The sequence below is a fragment of the Bombus bifarius genome, unplaced genomic scaffold (assembly GCF_011952205.1).
Source record: "Bombus bifarius isolate JDL3187 unplaced genomic scaffold, Bbif_JDL3187 scf7180000009243, whole genome shotgun sequence".
NCBI lineage: Eukaryota > Metazoa > Arthropoda > Insecta > Hymenoptera > Apidae > Bombus > Bombus bifarius.
In genome coordinates, this window is record NW_022884989.1 from 4,094,289 (window position 1) to 4,114,830 (window position 20,542).

General features: G+C 38.0%; 1 protein-coding gene across 19 annotated transcripts; it reads left to right on the forward strand.

Annotated features, from left to right (window-relative positions):
• The first annotated feature begins 1,390 nt into the window (after nt 1–1,390).
• Nucleotides 1,391–20,355, forward strand: LOC117214706 (troponin T). 19 transcript variants are annotated; one of them, XM_033460957.1, is made up of 15 exons: nt 2,609–2,656; nt 4,429–4,474; nt 6,228–6,258; nt 8,060–8,080; nt 10,838–10,855; nt 14,786–14,816; nt 14,923–15,027; nt 15,627–15,723; nt 15,831–15,867; nt 15,976–16,081; nt 16,192–16,410; nt 16,638–16,730; nt 16,825–16,905; nt 17,297–17,375; nt 19,491–20,355. In XM_033460957.1, exons 1-15 carry the CDS (start codon nt 2,624–2,626, stop codon nt 19,772–19,774), a joined length of 1,281 nt encoding a protein of 426 aa, XP_033316848.1. In that variant the 5' UTR covers nt 2,609–2,623; the 3' UTR covers nt 19,775–20,355. The 19 variants fall into 19 exon arrangements, with proteins under 19 accessions (XP_033316855.1, XP_033316857.1, XP_033316859.1 ...); XM_033460955.1 differs by lacking the exon at nt 2,609–2,656 and adding an exon at nt 3,525–3,590; XM_033460956.1 differs by lacking the exons at nt 2,609–2,656; nt 17,297–17,375 and adding exons at nt 3,525–3,590; nt 18,355–18,433.
• Nucleotides 20,356–20,542: the final 187 nt, after the last annotated feature.

Here is a 20,542-nt window from a genome sequence, read left to right on the forward strand (position 1 = left end):
CCCTACGATGGAAGAACACGATCAGCATTTGCGGATTAAAAGTGTTACGCCATCGAGCCAGGTATTGGAATGTACGTTCGTAAACTTGGGATTTTTAACGGAACAGAAGAATACGCATATGGATTTGTCCAGGATGAGTAGGTTTGTCTTGAGAGGAAATTAGGTAGAATTAGCAGTGGCGGATACTGGTTATTGAATAAGTTATTAAATTTAATTAAGTTTAGATTGGCTGTTTGCTAAATTTATTAGTAGATATTTCAGGGCTAGTTACAGTAGGTAATCATTTAATATTAGCTGTAGCCGCTGTAGGTAATAATTTGATAATTGTTTCGCAGTTAGTTAGAAAGTTAAGTTTTAATCGTAGTAAGTCCTTAGAATCCGAATTAAATGTCGTACAATTTATTATTAAGAGTAAGCTACTTATATTCACTGGATGAAGATAAAAAAAGTACTTGAACATCGCATTTATTTTGATATCTGTATAGTACTTCATTAGGGGAAAGCTCTCTCTTATTAACTTTGTTATCATCCGAAGGTACCTCCTTTAGTACGATCATGGAAATTTTATACCGTGGCGATGTACTTTATGAAACATTTTATTCTATAAATAAGCGATTGCAATAAAAACTGTGTAAGATTTATTGCAACTATGAAGTAATCTACTATACTTGATATTTGCACGCACTGACAGAAAATTTTTATTGGAAATACAAATTTTTGTTCTGACCTGTATTCGATATGCATAGTTAATAAAATTTACGTTTCTTTTCATATGAAAATTCTGTTCGGACAACTTACAGCTGACGTTATTACAACCGATTCAGCGAAGTAGATTGTTCCCTAAATCGTTCAGACAGCCAGAGCATCCCACTCGATATTCACCTGTGAACTTCAGAACCCTTCAGAAACTTCTTTTTCAAACATCACAAAACTATATAAAATAAATCGAATAACTTTCCAATATCTGGAAAATCCATACCAAACGCATATCGATATAAGCAAATTTCCTAATATTTTTATTCAAATGTATCGACTCAATCTCGATCCAATGAACACGTTCTCCAACCAAAAACACCATTCATCATGAAAAGACAGAAGAGAGGAGCTATCTTGAATAAATAAAAGCAGTCAAAACATGAACGAAGAAGTATCATTCGCTGCGGCAGACGAAGCTCCTAATCAAGTTATTCAAAATTCGCGTATCCCTTCCAACTTGACGATTCCATCGATGATTCGTGTCGGCGGGCGCAAGCTGCGGGGGTGGAAGTCAGGAGGCAGAAGGGGTCCACGGGAAAGGGAGCGAGATCCACGCACGGGAACGTGTATGTAGAAGGGACGAAAATAGTAGCGTGCCAGGATCGTATCACGCTCGCATCCAACGAACGTGGATCTGCTTTCTATTAATAGCGAAACGAAAGGGAGCGGATCTCGAGTCAGCCTCGCCGAGTAGGCATCGTTCCGAGCCTTGGTGCTGTCCAGGCTCTGATCGCAGGACTTCAGAGCCGCTCGAGCTGTCGCGGACTCCACATTCCACCGGCAAAAGCTCTTCCGTGCGTGCCTGTTGAGAAGCATCTCTTGCTCGGCTGGTGCCCCGAGGCGAACCCTCATACCACACGTCATACACACACACACATCTCCCACCCACCCACACAACATTGCCACACACATTCACACCGTTCGAGTGTAAGTTTCTAATAGCATCATTCTATTCTTTTTCTTCTCTTCGATATGTGCTTCATTATTTAACTTGGTTTGATTCAGTGACATAACGTATATCCGTATTCCGAGAATGTTTTCGCTCGATCTTGGATCGCTCGTGTTTGCATGTCGATCTACGATCGATATGGATATTTCGAATCAGTGACCAGTTTGATCACCGATGCTTAGCATAAGTTTGGTTATAGTGATATTGTATGATCGACGTTGCTGGCTAGAGAGGATTTCGTTGTCTTCGTTGCCGTTGCGTGGATCGATTTGATGTATCGCAGGGGCAGGGCAAGCGAAAAATTGGACGGAACCGAGTGTGAAAGTGAAACGACCACGGGTAAAGATGAAACTGTTCGGATCCGGCGTGAGGACCAGATGTTTCGACGGTCAAATTTTCTCTCTGAAAACCACCGTGCAATGTTGAGTTTGACTGGATGTATAATGCAATAGATGGCTGGTATAGACGGTAAACAGCTGAAAGGATGGTCCCGAGGCTCTGTGTAAATTTATGTCGAATGACCAGAGATACAAGGCTCGCGAGAATTCACGAGCAAAAGCCGCGCGCAAGTGGTGTCTGACTATGCTGTGAGTTTATCTACTGAAGCTACTATTCGGAGATCAGACTTCTCGTTGACCTCGGGCAGAGTTTTCAAAGAGGAAACTCTCCGAGTGAGAATAATTGGACAAATGTCCGGCAGATATTCGAAACAACTATTAGTGGAGAACTTGCCGAGTCTCCGTTGGAGTTTTAGTTTCACCTTCCGCTTGCTTTTCACGGTGTGCTTTTCCACGATGGGACAACTATTATGTGACTCGTTCGATCGTTTTCGAAATTGACCATCGGCAAGTTGAGGATGTCTTCGTTGTTCCGTGAATATGATTTTAGTTTAATAAAATCGCAAAAGGAAAGCGGGGAATGTTGACGTTCGACGAGCGAACAAAGAAAACCGTAAGCTACTTCATTTCCAAAAGTTTGTCAGAATGTTTACCACCGAATGGAGATTTGAAACATCGAATCACTTTTTTAACGATACCAACTTTTTTTTTTGTAAATAATTCTCATCTTCTATAAAAATATTATATCCATAAATTTTCATAATTTCATTTATATATGTATATAGCTCCTATACGATACGTGTATAATTTTCTTTTATATGATTTCGTACGGATCAGTCGGATAATCCTATACATAGAAATCCTAATATCTATCTTTAGCGTAAATGCAAATCTCGAGTTTAAGTTTACAGATTAAGCGTTAAGAATTTGAGATTGGATAACGAGTAAGGGATGAAATTATTTCTCTTTCCTATAATGGCAGAACAAAGAGCACGAATATAGAATCGCGTTGGCTCCTTGATAACTCACCGCCTATAAATGTACGGCAAATATCCCGTTTCACGACATTCGATCGTGACGTGTGTAATTATATAATATTGTTTCCACTCCTACGCGTCAGCCATCGCGCGGCATTATGCATCGTAGCATGTAACGTCTAAACGCTATGCCGGGCAATTTGTGAAATTAGCGCTACGAAGCGGATATCATTTTAAAATATCCCTGCAATTTCGACTTGAACTTCGACGAATCAAGCCGTGCGTGCTTCTTCACGATCCTTCACTGCGGGCGAAGAATTGAAAGAAAAATAGTCGTAAGCGAATTATCGGTACGATAACTGTAGCGACTGTAACTGGAAGTAGTATCAACAGAATAAAAGATATCAAAAAAGAAAAAAACAGGAAAGAAACGAAGGAAACTTTGTCAATGGGCCGAGGGAAGGAAAGAAAGAATGTCTTGGAGGTCGAAGCTTAATTTGTTCGCGAAGACAGGAAACGATGAGCGAGTTCGATGACGACAACGGCAACGAAGACGAGATCGAGCAGAAGGTGGAGGAACTTCCATAGAGAGCGAGGGAGGCAAACGGACGAGAAAAAGAGAAAGAAAAAAGAAAGAAAGAAAACGGGCGAGAGAAGAAGAAAAAGCCAATAAACGTAGGAAGAAAGAGGAATAGAGAGAGAAAGAGAGAGAGAGAGAGAGAGAAGAGTAGAGTTGGTTTTCTAAAATTAGAGCGACGAGGAAGAGAAGGGGATGGCTCCTTATAGAGCTTGCGACGTCGAGCTTGCGGCCAGGGTTAGCAAACTGGCACTCTCTTTCTCGTCTCAGAATATCAGATTACCTTTGCAGCAGTGCATCGTCTCGCCCCTTCGACTTCTTCCTTTCTTTTCTAGCTTTCTCTTTCTCGCGGCAGCAAGGTTCGATTTATGCTCAACGTGTGCACCCTTCGTCTCTCGTCCATACCTTCTGTTTCTTTCCCTTTTTGCCACTTGGCTTGTTGTTTATTAAAAATTTGCTGTGAGAAGTGCGCCACGTATATCTGCCCTCCAGAGAACGGACGATCGAATCGCTGCGCGCCAACCGATCGGCCATTTTTTCCGAGAGATTTTCCACCCGCGAGTGCATCCGCAATATTTTTCTTTCTTCAAGACACGAGACCGAATATTTTTTCCATGCCTGTTCGGTGTAACCTCGCGAGAATACTTTTCGCAAATCCTTTAGTTGGGAAAAGATCGAACATTCAGATAGACGATTCGATCGTTCTTTTTCTCGGTTGGTGCAAAGAATTGTGATCGAAGATTAAGTAACTACGCGCTATGCGAGATATAACGAAGAAATTGTCGGATAAGGATGCGTTGTGTTAATCGGTGGTTTGTTTGCGTGTTGCAGTACCGTAACCACCAGCAAACATGTCTGACGACGAGGAGCAATACTCGTAAGTATTGAAAGCCGATCAGGAAATATTCTGAGAGATATTAAATCCAGTCCCTCGACATTCTTCGTCACGGCTTGTGAAATTGATTCTGTGAACGAAGCAATCATTGAAAGAGAAGTAAGAGTGTAAACGTCCACGATCGACAAATCGAAGATAAGTGGAAAGTTACGTAAGTACGATTCGTCGAACGTTGGTTAAAATTAGAGCAAAGGGCATCGTCGAAATGTCCGTGAAATCGGAAGTTCTTGAGTGACGGGGAATGCCGAGGATATCTTTTAGCTGAGGTGAACGTAACTTTAAGTTAAGAGATAGCACGATATATAGCCCATCGGAAGCGTCAGAGAAACATGTCGTCGATAGATCACGTACAGTCTTTCTTAGTGGCGATTTGCAGGGTCGAGAAAAAGTCACTGAATCCTAGTTACTTACGTTCTCGATGCAACTCGGAACCAATCAGGTTGCTACGAAAGTTGAGGATTTACCGAGATTCCCCCCCGCCCCCTCTCGATGTTGATCATTGTCACACAATGAACGGTATTCAACAAAACGAATTGCGTCCACGTAAGATGAAAAATCTCTCCGTGATTTGTGCCCTCGTATTATGTTCCCCCTGTTGTTTAATGCGTTATTATCGATACGTACCTCGTCCAATTCTCACCCCCCAGAGTTTTGTTGTGAAAGTAAACCACCCTCCCCCCGTCCACGTGTCTTTGTGTTGAGCAAATCGTAATCGTTGCACGTCATCTCCTTGATTAAATTGCTCGCTAAAAATGTTTCCTCTATACCATCTTCCGACTATATTTTACGGTATATTCGTTGCCACTTAGGGTTTCAACGAATATAACGAATTTCTAAAAGTAAATAAATATTTTATTCATAACATTATTCGTTCGTAGTATCGAAAACGTAATTAATTATATTTAGAGAGTCATAATTAAAATGTTACGCGGATCAAGTTCGTTTCGTTCAAGAGTCGAGCAGAGAAGTTCCAAACTTTTGCAAACGAGTACTTATTGTTTAACGATATACTTCGATGTATAAATATTGAAATAACGCTAATGGAACTATCATACGGGAAACGAGGTCATGGTCGATGCAAACGAAACAGTTATCGTTTATTTTTAAAACGATGAAATTCAAACACAGTTCGCACCTAAAGATGAGTCGTCCGATCGAATCGAACTTTGGATCTGTATACAGTATGGCGAATAGACGTGTCCAAAAATGTCATGTTAAAATGTCTTCGCTTGCGAATCTCTTTGTGCCTCTACGTTGCCCGATCTGAACTCGATAAATTTAATAGGAAAACTGCACAGAGAGTCAAGTATCACAGTGCTATAAACCAGTTGTTTGCTATTCTTCATAAAATACTTTCGTAAAGAGTGAGTTCTGGACTTATTCTTATAAAAGTTCATTATATTGTTTGAAACAGTTTCAAAAATCGAAATACACGATTCGACTGAAATCCTCGAAATTTTAATTCGCATCACCGTGATAATTTTCGATTCGTCGTGTAAACGTTACAAATTTCACTTTAAGAAAGAGCGAATTTCATTTTTAGCGAGCGATTGAGTTACAGCCCCATGAAAACGTCCATTTTGCCCCGTAGACCCATAAAAATGTGCCCGTGTTGCCCGAAAGCCCGAGTTTTGTTTTAGTATTCTCTTTTTATTATTCATTTAATAGCCCCCTTGTACGCGTTTACCTGTACCCGGTGACTAACAAATACCATTTTCCATTTTCTGTTTTACAGCAGCGAGGAGGAGGTGGTCGAGGAAACGTAAGTGTTGCTGGTAATTCCTTAATCCCTCGAGATCGTTCCAAAAATACTTCTAACGTCCACGTTCTCTCATTTTCTCATTCCAGGAAGTAAGTTCCAGAGGCGTGTCCGCGTTTAGGTGTCTGCTACCACTGCGCAGTCACCAGGGAGTCGTAGTTGTCGTTTTCTGATCTCGATTTTAGATTTTAGGCTCCTTTAGCTGTGCAACGGATCATAACGAGCGTTGATCGTGCTCTAAACGTTAGATTCTTGCCAATTAGTCATCATCTTTTTTAGGGTTTTATGGTCTCTAGAGGGATCGTTCTTGACGGTTAATTCGAATGTAGTTAGCTTGATTAGTTAAAATTTGATTAAAGTCGCGTCGTAAGATCGGTATCACGATTTTGGAAGGTACGATTCTCTATTTGTTGATCAGTGGTTAAGTGAAATAAAAAAATTGGAAATTGTTTGTTAATAAGCAAGTAACGTTGTTTTAGAGATTTGTAATTTCAGTATATTTATAGTGATATTATTGTTGGAAATTTATGTAACTTTCTGACCATCGAAATATCAAACACCGCGTTTTCTCGTGAAACACGAAGCCAGTTAGAATTAGACCAGACGTGTTTCTTTTACAAAAATAGGACGGTTGGTTTGGCGGTGCCATCTTGTTGCCTCGAATGTGAGTTTACACAACAGCAAAAAAGGGGAAATAATTTCTCGAACACCCCGGGGGCAATTGATCGTAATCGCAGTGTAAAATAGTAGAAACGCGAAAGTTGACGATTTTCATATTCGTAAGGTTCGACTAACTACGAAATCGTACGATATTAAACGAAATATCGTTGTTTGCGTCACATTTATTTAACTCTGCTTACACATCGATAAGTAAGTAACAAAGGAAGAAATTTCCACGTAGCATAAATTTTTCAAAGAATTTTTGATCTTCGAGGAATTTCCAATCGGATCTTAGGCATCACGGAAGAACAGAACTTTCGAAAGCACAATAGCCGTATCGAAAAATCACGTTCGTGCCTCAGAGCGATCTCTCTCGAGCTATTGTTAAAATTAGAATCAGTCGTGCTTCTCTCGCGAAAATAGAGCAAACGAATGGCGCGGTATCTACGAACCTCGAATCGAATATTAAATCGTCGATGTCGTTTTATGCTCTAACCGATCGAGAATCCAGAGAATCTCGAGAAATTACGGTCCGTTTACAGTTTCGCGAATTTTTCTTTCTCTGCCAGCGTCCATTTGTTTGCGCAACAACGAAACACGATTCAATGTTTTCTTCCCACTGGCAATTTGTCTGAAGTAAAACAATTTCGAGTGGTATCGAAGAAAAATATTGAGTCGTTTCGAATGGAACGGAAGGATCGCCGAGAAATATCCCTTCGCGAGGTAGTTGAAACGAAACGCGGATGCATCTTCCGGAATCGCGTTATCCATTATTTTTAACGGGGCCGATATTTCTCGGCGATTCCTGTAACATTCGCGTGCAATGAAAAGAGAACACGATCGAGGGAAAGAATAATTACCAGTGTCCGATTTATCGACCTGTTAGTAGACTCCTATCTGTAGACACCTATCGATGCCATTATCTTTTGACTTTGGTTTATGATCTTCGTTTTTTCTCTCTGTTTTTCTGTTCGCAACTCTATCTATAACAATCCGCCCCTTCGACTGATATCTTCACAATACAATACACAAAAAAAAAAAAAAAAATATATATAAAAAAATTACCAACCGACCAATCAATCAAAACCGCCAATCACCATCGACCAAACGACCAACGCGGCGCGAATTGACAAATTGCAAAATCAAAGGCAGCCGGAGAGGAAGATCGAGTAAGTTTTCTTGAAAACAATTCTACGTTCGCCTTGTATCTTGTTCAGGCAGCTATTTTGGCAATGTTCACTTCTCTCGTTTTTTTCTTAGTCTCTTTTACTCTTTCTCTATTTACTTACTTTCTTTCTTCTCTATCTATCTCTCTCACTTTCATTTCTTCTATTTTCTTCTTTGTTAATCGTTTAACCGTTTATTGCTGTTGTTGTGGTTGTTGTCTTGTATCTCATACAAGTTTAGTATTGTATATCTGTCTGCTATCTCGCTCTTACATACATCTCTCTTTGTATAAATGTAACGTATTTTTTGTTTTTATTTTTCTACGTGGTACATCTTACTCTGCGCTGTAAGACACGATCAGTCTGTTTTTTCTCTTTAGCTCTGTACCGTATTTTTATTCTCACGCTTTTTCTTGTCATCGATGTTCTTTTTTGTCCAACGAAACGTACATTCTGCCGCGAGATCATCATTTTCGCTTCCTTCGTTGTCAACGCGATCGACCTGATCTTTTTTTCGCAAAAAGTCACTACTTTTTAAGCATTATTCGAGCATTTATCGTTAATCATTGGCTCTGTTTTGTTCATACTTCTTTTCTACCATTCAGCAGCAAATTTTATTAAACAACGGACATGATTAATTTCCGCGAAGAGTTCGATTTTTTTTTATTTCGTAATTTATAACAATCGTCTTTTCTGTCCTTTGGACGAGCGCGTAATTCAAAGACCATTTTAGCGCTCTTTTTATTATCCATCTCGCGACGGTTCTCTTTCTTTCTCCTTTTTCTTTTATTTTCTTTTTCTCCATACATTTTGTCAGCCGTAGAATTTTCGCGTTTCTCATCTATCGAGACTTAATAACTCTACCGAGAAATCGTACGAATCGTTTTCTTTGCCGGTTAGATGGAATTTTCGAGTTAAACGTTAAAACGATCCGATGTCGTTGCTCGTACAGTGGCGGTGAAAAATGACCTTTTCCACTTTAGCATTAGCGAAACGTACCGGTGTCGCTGCTGCTTTTTTTTTCACTTTTGCACTTAAAATTATTGTTCGTAAATCGCGATACCGTGTACACGAGATATACTGTCTTGAGATATTTTTTTTTTCCTCAAAAAGGGAATCTTTTGCGAGTAGAAGCTCGTACATTATCTCTTTTTTTCTTTCCCTTCTTTTTTATTGTTTTTATATTTTTCACTTTACTTTTTTACAGTATTTGTCTTCCGATTCTCAGTATATTCCTTTTAGGGATATCGTGAACGTTATTATCGGTGAATTTATGGTCGAGAAGCGAAATGGAAACGACAGAGACAAACCTCGTTTTTTAATCTCTCTTTGCCTATTCGACTTCATTTTTCTCTGTTATTTGGTCCGTCCACTATCTTCTATTATCTTTGATGCTGTGTCGCTGTTGTTGTGTCGATGGTTGAACGAGTACATATGTCTATTGCGCCGCTATTTTGTTCTGTTTGATACACGTCTCAGAGATTTTAGTTAGCGTGATTTTTTGGTCGTTACGAATGATACACACATTTACACCGTATACGAATGCTTGAAAAGTGAACAATTTTCCAATCGATGGCTATGGCGATTAAAATTCTACTTTCGAAAGTATATCTTTGAAAATTAACACTTTACTATTCTGAAGCCTACGATAACCAAATAATCTGTTAAAATTAACGTACGGTGTGACCTGTTCAAGCAGATATATTCTTATTTTCTGTTATCTTTGTCTAAGATCAAAATAACCAAGATAACCGACTAGTGTGTTAAAAGTAATTGCAAAACGACATTAAGCTATATATTATTTGATTTCTTTTATATTTGTTTCAATTTTAACGTTCCTCATACCAATATAATTCTCTTCTCAATGATAAATACGACTTAAATTAAGCGCAACTAAAAGTTCAGATATTTCGAATGAGCTTCGTGACATCAATACGATATTTCTTTTAATGATAAATACGATCCATCAATCCGCCCTCGTTATCAATTACGAAGAGTTCCATATTTATAGAATTACTTATTCAACGGTCAAAAGGTTCGACGATTTTCCGCTGTCTCTTGAACGTTATTAACATCCAATCAAGCGTTTCATTTTTCAAGCAAGATCGAAGGCAGAATAAATCGCCCATCACGCCTTTACCACACCTAACTTGTTCTTGTTTTTTCTGCGTATTACGTATGTCGCATAATTGTCGTTTTGTTATCGCATCCTGGTCTGTGGAAAAAGGCTTTTTACGAAAAGAAAAAAAAAAAAAGAAAGAAATACCTACGCGCGCGTAGCTTTTCCAAAGCACGAATACACGTATGTATGACAAAATCATTCGAACGAAAGAGACGGTAGGCTGCCTGTTCTCCTGTTTTACGTTGTCTGTGAAAAAGTCGATAAGAACATGCTCGTGAGACACGCGGAGATTCGCGGTTCGTTGTCTTCGCCGGCGAGCGCGAAACTTTCCTACGAATTGTGTCGTAAAGAAAAAGAAGGAACCGAGGAGAATAAAAGCGGGTGGAACGCGGCAGACTGTCGTCAATTTTAACAACGCCGTTCTTCGACCGATCGGCTCTCAGGACTTTAATCGAACCGGGAACGAATAAGATAACAGAAAAAAAAAAAATAAAAAAAGAACGAGTAAGAGAAAGAAGCAATAAGCCAAGCGGAATGTAGTTTGCGCGGGCTTCCGCCAGTCCCAAAGTAACACGTCTGCAAAGAAACCCGAACGACTGCGATTGTTATTAATGTGCCTTTCCTTTCTTTTTTTGTAGGGGTAGGGCGTCCCAAAAGTAAGTTGAATCTCGAAGGTTGTTTATTACACGTCAATAATACTTTCTTTGTTCTTCGGCCGCTCTCACAAATATCCCCAAGTCCGCGCTTCTTTTCGAATTTTTGGCGGGAACGAGACGAAGAAACGGTACGGTTCATCGTATCATCTGAATTTTCTACTCTTACAAATCTATCTGTTCCAAGTATCAAAATTGAACAAATTTTATCGGATATTTTTATCGCGTTAAAATATTTTCAAAGATATTTGTAAACCATTTTTCGCTACAGGTTTTTGACCGTTCAAGCTAATTAAAGGTGGTTATCTATACGTTCACGCGAACATTTACTGGTATACGAATCGTTCCGGTGAAAATTTTTATCGTATTAAAAGAAAGAACGTTTAAAGGTGTTTGTAGATAGTTGGTTGGTTTCGCTGGAGGTTCTTGACCGTTCGAAGCAACTAAAAGCAATCTTGTCCACGTAAATATGTACGGACGATTTAACGTTGTTTAATCGAAAAGTTTTAAGGCTTTTGACCGTATTATGCGATGGCAGTTGCATAAGGGGTGCGCGCAACTAATATAACTTGCGTCGGCTGGACGATTGCCAAACGTTTCATAAATATGTGTACGATAACGTAATGCGGTTTATTCTTATACCAAAGCTGTGGTGTCCGTTCGAAATGTTTCACGTTCCACTGTGATGTAATGTAATTAACGAACAAACAGTTCGGTGGAAGAATACAGCCATTGTCAGCTTTGATATTTATTTCATGCCAAGATTCGGTATTAATACTTCGAGTATGATTTATCCTGAAACATCGTTTGATATCTCTCTATCACGTCTAACACGCCTTTAAAATTTACGATTTTCTTCAAATTTCTATTATTACACTACAATGTTACAAATTGCATTGTAACAAACATTTTATTTAGTTTGGAATTGATCGAATGCGTTACTCGCGGTAAATGTAAATTTCATTAATGGTAATTTGCGTTCTGAAGTTAAATCTAAAGAACAGTATTCTCGGATTATCGGATCATCGATTCGCAATGACAAAGAAATAGTAAACAGAGCTGAAAGAAGAATTTGTTTTTTCTTTTCAGAATACGTGTTCAACGTTCAGCATCTTTTTTTGTGCAGCTTGAAACTATAAATTCCTTTTGTTTTATTTGTCTCTTATTTGTTTCCTCCGTTCGAACCCTCGTGCTATACGTTTCGTATGTTTTCTTTTGTCACAACAGCTGTTTGATGTCCATTGGAAATTCGATAAAAAAAATAACTGTTAACTCTGTGTAATAATATGTATACGTAATGTGTCTCGATCCCGCCAAAAAGAAGATAAATATGGTCTAATAATTCGTGATCAGTGCTCGAAGCAACCAACCCCCGCCCCCAAGCTCATGTTTCTCTCTGTCTGTCTATCTATCTGTCTCTTTTACCCCCTTCTCGTGTTTTTTCTTTTTGTCTCTCTATATTCTTGATTAATCACGAATTAACGGCTCTGTATATAATCACCGTGTGTCTGTTACACGCGTACACCTACATATGTGTATACGATACATACGTGTCCACGAGTCCACGAAAACCGATCTTTTTATCCGTTCATCTCGTTTAAACTTCTACCCACTTTGATGTCGTGTTTTTTGTCTCCTGCGTTTCCAAAGGAGTCGTGTTTTTTTGGTTTCTGTCACTTTGGTGATCACCCAGTCTTCCCCTCTTTGTCACGTTCTGTTAATTATGTTCGACTTTGTGCAATAATCAATCGACCCGCAGCAATTGTCGCAGAAAGATCGGCCAAATTAGTCGAGGGTCGCTGAATTTTTGTGAATCGTTATGATGGATGGAAAAGGCCGAATATTTCAAGTAATTCGCAGTTTCATAATATCGTTGTGCAACGTTCGTGTTACATTGCCAACGATGTTAAACGTTGTTTATTATATTGTCGTTTTCACTTGCGAATAAAACTGACCTAGAGCAACTTTTGGAACCGGTCCCACTTGGTCATTTTCATTTTTCAAAGTACTCGCGTTGAATATAATGATATTCGATAACACTATAATATTTATTGTATTATATGAATTATTCGAGACTAGTATTTTTTGTATTTCCCCTGATTGAAAATAGCTGAGATCGGAATTATTTCACAAACATTCAGCAGCTCTTTTACATGACACGATCGTCGAGACTTCATTTTTCATGTATGTAAATTGGCCAGCACCTCGGCTTTCGACTGTGGCTTTTTAAGGCGTTGTGGATAATAATTGATAATAAGAATGACGACAGCGATCACGCTGATAACGGCGGCGACTGTGCGTGTTGCTTGCATTTGAGTTGGGAAAGAAGAAGAAAATGTCTGACGAGAAGAAGAGTGAATGCTAGATCTCCAATTCTCTCCCAATTATCCTTTATCATCGTCTTTGTGATATATTATGAAAAATCGTTTTATTCGATAAAATGATACATACACTTTCATCATACAGATTACTTACTTTTATGATTATTACTTTAACTTTTACTCTTCGTTTTTATTATTTCGATTATCTAATTTTATTTTTATTTTGATTATATTTTGTCAGGAAACATTATCGTATTAATATTACCATCTCAAAGTATATAAATTATTTTTCGAAAGAAACTCGAAACTTTAATTGGCGGATAGAAATTTTGTAATTGTAATTTTCATTTCAATAGGAATATTCTTGTCCCGATTGTACGCTGTTCAGATCTGTCAAAATTTTCTCTTCGAACCTGCTAAATTGCTTTCTGTAAAAATGCTTAATCGCTTGGTCTCGAGCGGCTTTTGAATTACTGTTTCCAGCTAAAAGAACTAAACTCGAACCGATATACAAATATCCCATGTGTCTCTTCCATCATCGAGATCCAAAAATCCACAAGCCGTCTATTTTCCGCAACGGCGGAATCATCTTTATAATTAGAGATTCTTCCCTTATTTTAAAGTTATCCTGGACCCGATCCACGTGATGTAATTTGACCAACGATATCGTGTTTGCACATATTCGAGAATACCTTGAATTTTGAAATGCCTCCAAATACTCGTCAAGACGATTCCTTCGTATTTTTCGTTTTTAATATTTTTACTATCGCTCAATGTACATGATTTATATTGAAATAATTAGAAAATAAAAGCAACGAGAAACAATTCAGTTTGGTAGCGCAGATTGATCAAAATGCCTCGATACTTATGAATTGTAATTTGAATATCAGACATTAGATATTTTTTACTTTCTGCTTTAGTAATTTTTTTTGCGTTAAAGACGAACGATTTTTTTGAAGTCTTTTTTGAGTTTTCGAGCAAGCGTAAAATCTTATTCTCGCGAGCCCCGAAACAAAATTTAAATTCAAGTGACCGCATAATTCTAGCTAAAATCTTCCATCAATTTTCCAATATCCTGTTCCGTGGGAGTCTAATGGATTCCCTGGCAACAAACTCGTCGGTTTCCCTCAACCCTCGTAAACTTATTAACATCTCTCTTTCTCTCTCTCTCTTTCTCTCTCTCTTTTTCTAAAACTACACTTCACTTTCTTACATCGCGCACCTAATTCTCTTTTATTTGTCCATATGCTTAAACAGAAACTTTTCAATTTTCTCTTCTGTCTGTCCGTCCATTCGACCGTCTGTCCGTTTGCGTGTGCGTCTGTCTGTTTGTCTGGCTGTTATGTGCGTGTGACGAGAAAAAACTAAAAGGAAAAGAATAAAAAAAAAAAGAAAAAAGCAGGAAAAAGACAAAAACATGAAAATAAGCAAAAAAAAAAAAAAGAAAGAGAATTATTCGCCACGAGAGAGAATGGATGAAGTGTAATAAATAATAGAAAGTGGAACGTGAGAGTGGCGTATCGGAGTTCTGGAAGATCTTACGAGATCTCTCAGAGGACGAGCGACAGGAACTAAAGAAAGTTACTTTTGTTTTCGCTCCGGCCTACATCAGGGAGTCTGGGGAGAATATCGAGTTTATGAAGGTGAGGAGAAGATCTGGGATCTGTCCCCGAGATCTCGTAGATACGATATATCGGGGAGATTTAGTATCGGCACGTATTTACATTCTGTCGTTTCCTGTTTACACAGAGGCAAGAACAGAAAAGGAGCGACCTAGACGAACAGCTTAAGGAATACATCGCAGAATGGCGGAAACAGAGAGCCAAGGAGGAGGAGGAACTGAAGAGATTGAAGGTTCGTATTCATAAAGCAACCTTAGATTTCCTTTGTTGTCACTTTCTAGACACATAGTAGACCATGAAAGTATATATATTCGAATACTCACCATACACAATGTCTGTGTATATATTGTATGTGTTACACAAAACGTTTCGAAAGTTCTCCAACACTGTGACAACGAGATACGATTATCATAATTAACGTGTTAAACGAATTTGGCATCGGTGAAATTTTAAAGCAATCTGGAAATGTATAAAGAAGTTATAAGATATTTACTCTAAAAACATATATAAAATAGTAATAGCAAAAAATTAGTATACATCATAATAAGTGTTAATAATGGTTTCATTACATATTAAGGTATATTAATACTACGGATAATTGGCTGTTTCAATACTTTTGCGATCTCTGCGAAATATATTCCTGTATTACATATATCTTTTAGCTTACGTACATTTTCATATTTGTTTCAAACTTTACCAATGCACAAATAATATATACCTATACGTAAAACCTACAAGTATTTGAATACATTCGTACGCTACTGTACTATATTTTCTGTTACGTTTCCATGAATCTATATTATTCATTGCTTTCTTTCGCGTTGTTCGCAGGAGAAGCAAGCGAAGCGCAAGATTACTCGCGCGGACGAGGAGAAGAGATTGGCTCAGAAAAAGAAGGAGGAGGAAGAACGTCGCCAACGTGAAATCGGTGGGTTTATTCTATTCTTTTCCATTCTTTTCCTGTTTCGATATTGTTTCGGGAGATTACCCGATTTTCTTTCTGGAGATTTTGCTGATGTTTTCTTAAACTTACAGAGGAAAAGAAGCAACGCGATATTGAGGAAAAGAGAAAGTACGTGTTTGCCTTCGCCAAATCTTATATATATGTATATATATATCTAACTAATATAGTAAGACAAATAACGTCCAACATATAAAAAAATACAACCTTTTTATCCAGACGTTTGGAAGAATCAGAAAAGAAACGTCAGGCTATGATGCAAGCGATGAAAGATCAAGCGAACAAGAAGGGCCCCAACTTTACCATCACTAGGAAAGATCTAGCAGTTCGTATCGTTCCTACGAAGAAACTTGAAATTTTGAAAGACATATATCGTGCCACAGCATAAGATCATATAGTTGGAATGTTATTAATATATTTTTCTGTTCGATAAAGGGTAACCTTACGTCGGCGCAACTGGAACGCAACAAGACGAAAGAACAGCTGGAAGAGGAAAAGAAGATTTCGCTGAGCATTCGCATCAAACCCTTGGAAATCGATGGTATGTCCATTGAGAAGCTCCGGTTCAAGGCTACCGAACTCTGGGATACCATTGTCAAGCTGGAGACCGAGAAATATGATCTTGAAGAGCGACAGAAACGCCAGGACTATGACGTGAGTGAAAATACATGAATATGTAGCAACTGTGAAAAATAGTACTAGGAGGAAGGGAGGTTCTCAGTGTTTGTAGTCGGCTATGTTGACCAAAACGCCGTCGTCCGCTGATGATCCTCTCCTTTGGGTGCTGATCCCACAAATGCAAATTCTGCATATATGTATATTACGTACTTTTATGTTTGTAAGCACCGGAATGTTTTGAATAATTGTCTGTTTGCTCTTAGCTTAAAGAATTAAAGGAACGTCAGAAGCAGCAACTGAGGCACAAGGCTTTGAAGAAAGGTCTTGATCCCGAAGCCCTCACCGGAAAATACCCTGTAAGTAGCGCGTTTAAACGACATAAAAAGATAAAATATAATACATTTTTGTAGCGAAATCCTTTAATACCGTACAATTATTTTCCTTACGTAGCCTAAGATCCAAGTGGCCTCCAAATACGAACGTCGAGTGGATACCAGGTCTTATGACGATAAGAAGAAGCTCTTCGAGGGTGTAAGTATATTTCCCATAGATTCGATCAGTCGCTGATTCTTCGAATATTCAGCTGACCCAGATATGCGATAAAATAAATTTTACCCGATTTGAGATCTCAAGATCTAATAATAACAGTGATCGGAGAAAATGGGAAAGGCATGCTATCTGAAGAAATATTATTATGAGTACAAAATTGAAATCTATATGTATATAAATGTTTCGGAGTAAGATTATTAAGAAAAGAGATTTTATCACAGTGATATATGGTCAAAGACGTAGTAAAATAAATAATAAGAGATACGATATCACGAGGGATAAAGAAGAAGCGACACAGCTCGTTAAAAAAGTAGTCGTAGAAAGATAATAGTTGAAAAAAGATGATCACAGAAGAATGTCAATTGAATCGCAGGGCTATGACACGCTTCTAGCGGAGTACAACGAGAAACTATGGAAACAGAAAACAGAACAGTTCATGAAGCGTAACAAAAGTGAGTCCTATCGAGCTCTCTGTCAGTGTACTACCCCTTTTGCTTGCGTTGCTGGTTGTACCCCTAGCACTTTGTCCCCCTTTCGTTTGCCTTAGGACCGTTAAAATGATCGTCATTCTAATTCGTGTTGGACTCCATTTAATAAATAGTAGATTTAGACTATAGAGATCGTTGGAAGTGTTGTTATGCTCGTGTTGTTTCGTTCCACAAAGTAAAGTACTCACATTTCATCCTTCATTGATCGTAATTCATCGCATCTCCCCATAATTTATTATTGAAACAAGCATGAATATGACGATCACGAACGGAAGAACTTATACCACGAGTCTTAGAATAAGTGTCAATCATAAGATCACATGGTGACAAGATGTTTACGACAGATGCAAATTACGTATCCATCGTCTTGATTGTCCCGTGGATGTCCCGTATACAGGAAGAACATTTGTCAAGAAATCTTTCATTTAGAAAACCGAATACGAAACACACCGAATGCGAAGCAAAAGACTCTACGCTTCAAGTTCTATTTTTTACGCTCCTAAAGCAAAGAATACAATTACTTTAAATACAAACTTCAGTCATGCTCAGAATCTTATCACATCGACATGTTTCTATCAAACATTCTTCGTGGCTTGACATGTTAGTAGAGTGACTAATTAAAAGTCTGTGTAAGAGAATATAAGAATTTGTACCACGTAATTAATGCAAGCTAATGGATGGTTAATATGTATGTAATTCTTTTGGAATCGCAAATGTACTCGTTTAACTTAAACATCCGACATGTACATATATGTATATACAAAAAGCAGGTTCCAGTGTAATACTAGGTTTCGTTGACTTGTCCTGCTAGTTATCAAGCCCCAAGTTCATTTATAAGGAGAATTTATACAGCAATATTTTGAAAACCGAGGAAAGAGACCAGAGGCGAGTGCCCCGTGTGACGATGTATCCTAGCATGCCACTTTGTCCCTTAATGTTGCAGGGCCTGACCGAACAGCAGAAGGAGTCCATAGAGAAGCAGTGGGCTCAACAGAAGGAACAATTCCTTGGTCGTCAGAAGAGTATGTATGCTAGCTTCATCTTCGAGCAAACGCAACACATCATTTGTTATAAATGTATATTTTTTTATATTTCCAACCTTGAGCTTCATAATCTGTGGGAAAGACATTTTTGAGTACTGTTTTGGTTATTTTTATATAGTTGAAGATATTCACTACTAATTACTAAATTAGAATTATATTTTGGAATAACCATTTTTAATTTCCTATCTGTTTTCTGTACCTTATTAAGAATATTTTTTATAAAGGAGGAGTGAGATCACACATCAAGTGGTTAAAGTATTTGAAAAAAGATTTCTTTAAAGACTGGGTTTCCAATTTCTAGATTGAAATATTAAATATTTTGGAATATGTATTTTTAATATATTTTCTTTACTTTATAAAGAATGTTTCTTTTGTAAACGAGGGAAGGGGTTGTCAAGATTCAGAGGCTATCTAGTTATCATAAAAAGAGATCGTGACTTAAAAAGGTGGAAAAATATTGATTTGAAAAAGGAAGGGAAAGACTATTGGTTATAGAATTCGAATAGGAAAGAATATCATAGATCTACGTATATTTCACGTGTTTCAAATAATTTGTGCATCAACTGTTCAAACGAAAATATACTAATGCAACAAGCACTTTGCTGTCTCTTACCTGTTTATTATGTTACGTATCTCGGTGTGCGTTTGCTCGAGTCGTGAGTCTTGAAACCTGACCAGCCACAGTATTTTCTAAAAACTAGGACAGACTGCAACGGCCATAGAGTGAAGTATATTTTGCCAACGTTGAAGAACCTTGCTCGATGAAAAGCGAGAAGAACCTTTCAGAAAATTGAAAGCATGTGCTTGTACATTTAATTCTTTGTTTATTTTCCGTAGAAAAGTCTACGACTCTAGAATCTTATTCTTCATTCTCATAGTACTCTCCATCATTTTTCTAAACATATCCTTATGTGCAAGATAATTTCCAACAAATCTTCTCTGTCATCGATCGAGATATATTTTCAAAAATTTTCAACATAAATTAAAATATCATCGATTATATAACAGATATATCTTATGTTTCTCTTTGAAACAGCGAAATTGCCGAAGTGGTTCGGCGAGAGGCCAGGCAAGAAACCAGGAGACCCCGAATCTCCAGAAGGCGAAGAAGACGTGAAGGCTGCGGCTGAAGACGAAGAGCTTGAGGAACCACAATTCGAAGAAGAAGAAGAAGAGGAGGAGGAAGAGGAGGAGGAAGAAGAAGAGGAAGAGAAGAAGGAGGGTGAGGGTGAAGGCGAGGAAGAGGAGGAAGAAGAGGAAGAAGAGGAGGAAGAAGAGGAAGAAGAGGAAGAGGAAGAGGAGGAGGAAGAGGAAGAATAGACGCCTCTTTCCAAAGATCAGCAACACCTAACCAAAGATTTAATCGATCGATCACCAAGAAATGTCGAAACATCCTACGAACCATTGAAATATAATAGTCGTGGCTACAGTAGAGACAACAATGGCGAACCATTTTCCCAGAATCTTGTCGTTATAGGTAGCTTTTTGTTTTGAACTTTTATTGCGACATCGGAGTAAGCGTACGAAGACGGTTCAAGAAAGAAAGACGAACGGTCTACACGTTATATTTTTCCGTGAAAAAGTCTAACCTATAACGGTGAGAATTCCGGTGAGATAAAACACGCTGTTACAACCTCTCGGCTGTCCTACCACTACTACTTCTATTACTATTACTCTACTACTTCTATTACTACTACAATTATTATTATTATATTGTACAAAAAATACACGCACACACATTATCAAAATAAAAAAAGAAGAGGTTTATCGTGTACGATTTCCGCGAGGAAACTTTCCTACCCCAGGAGAAGACCTTGATTTGTTACGCACACTGACACTTGTAATCACGATTGTAAATTAAGAGGCCTATGGAAAAAACTGTTCCGAATTCAAGACTTCAATAGTGTTTTTATTATTCAACTCTTTATTATTCAAGACATTAACACATTGATTATTACTGGATTTTTTTCTTACTTTTACTGGCAAATTTTATTAGCAATAAATTCGGAAATTATGAAAAAGAATGTAGCAAAATACATAGCGTGCAATCTGTGTGGTTCGCGAAAGCAAAGAAATTTCCCCTTTAAA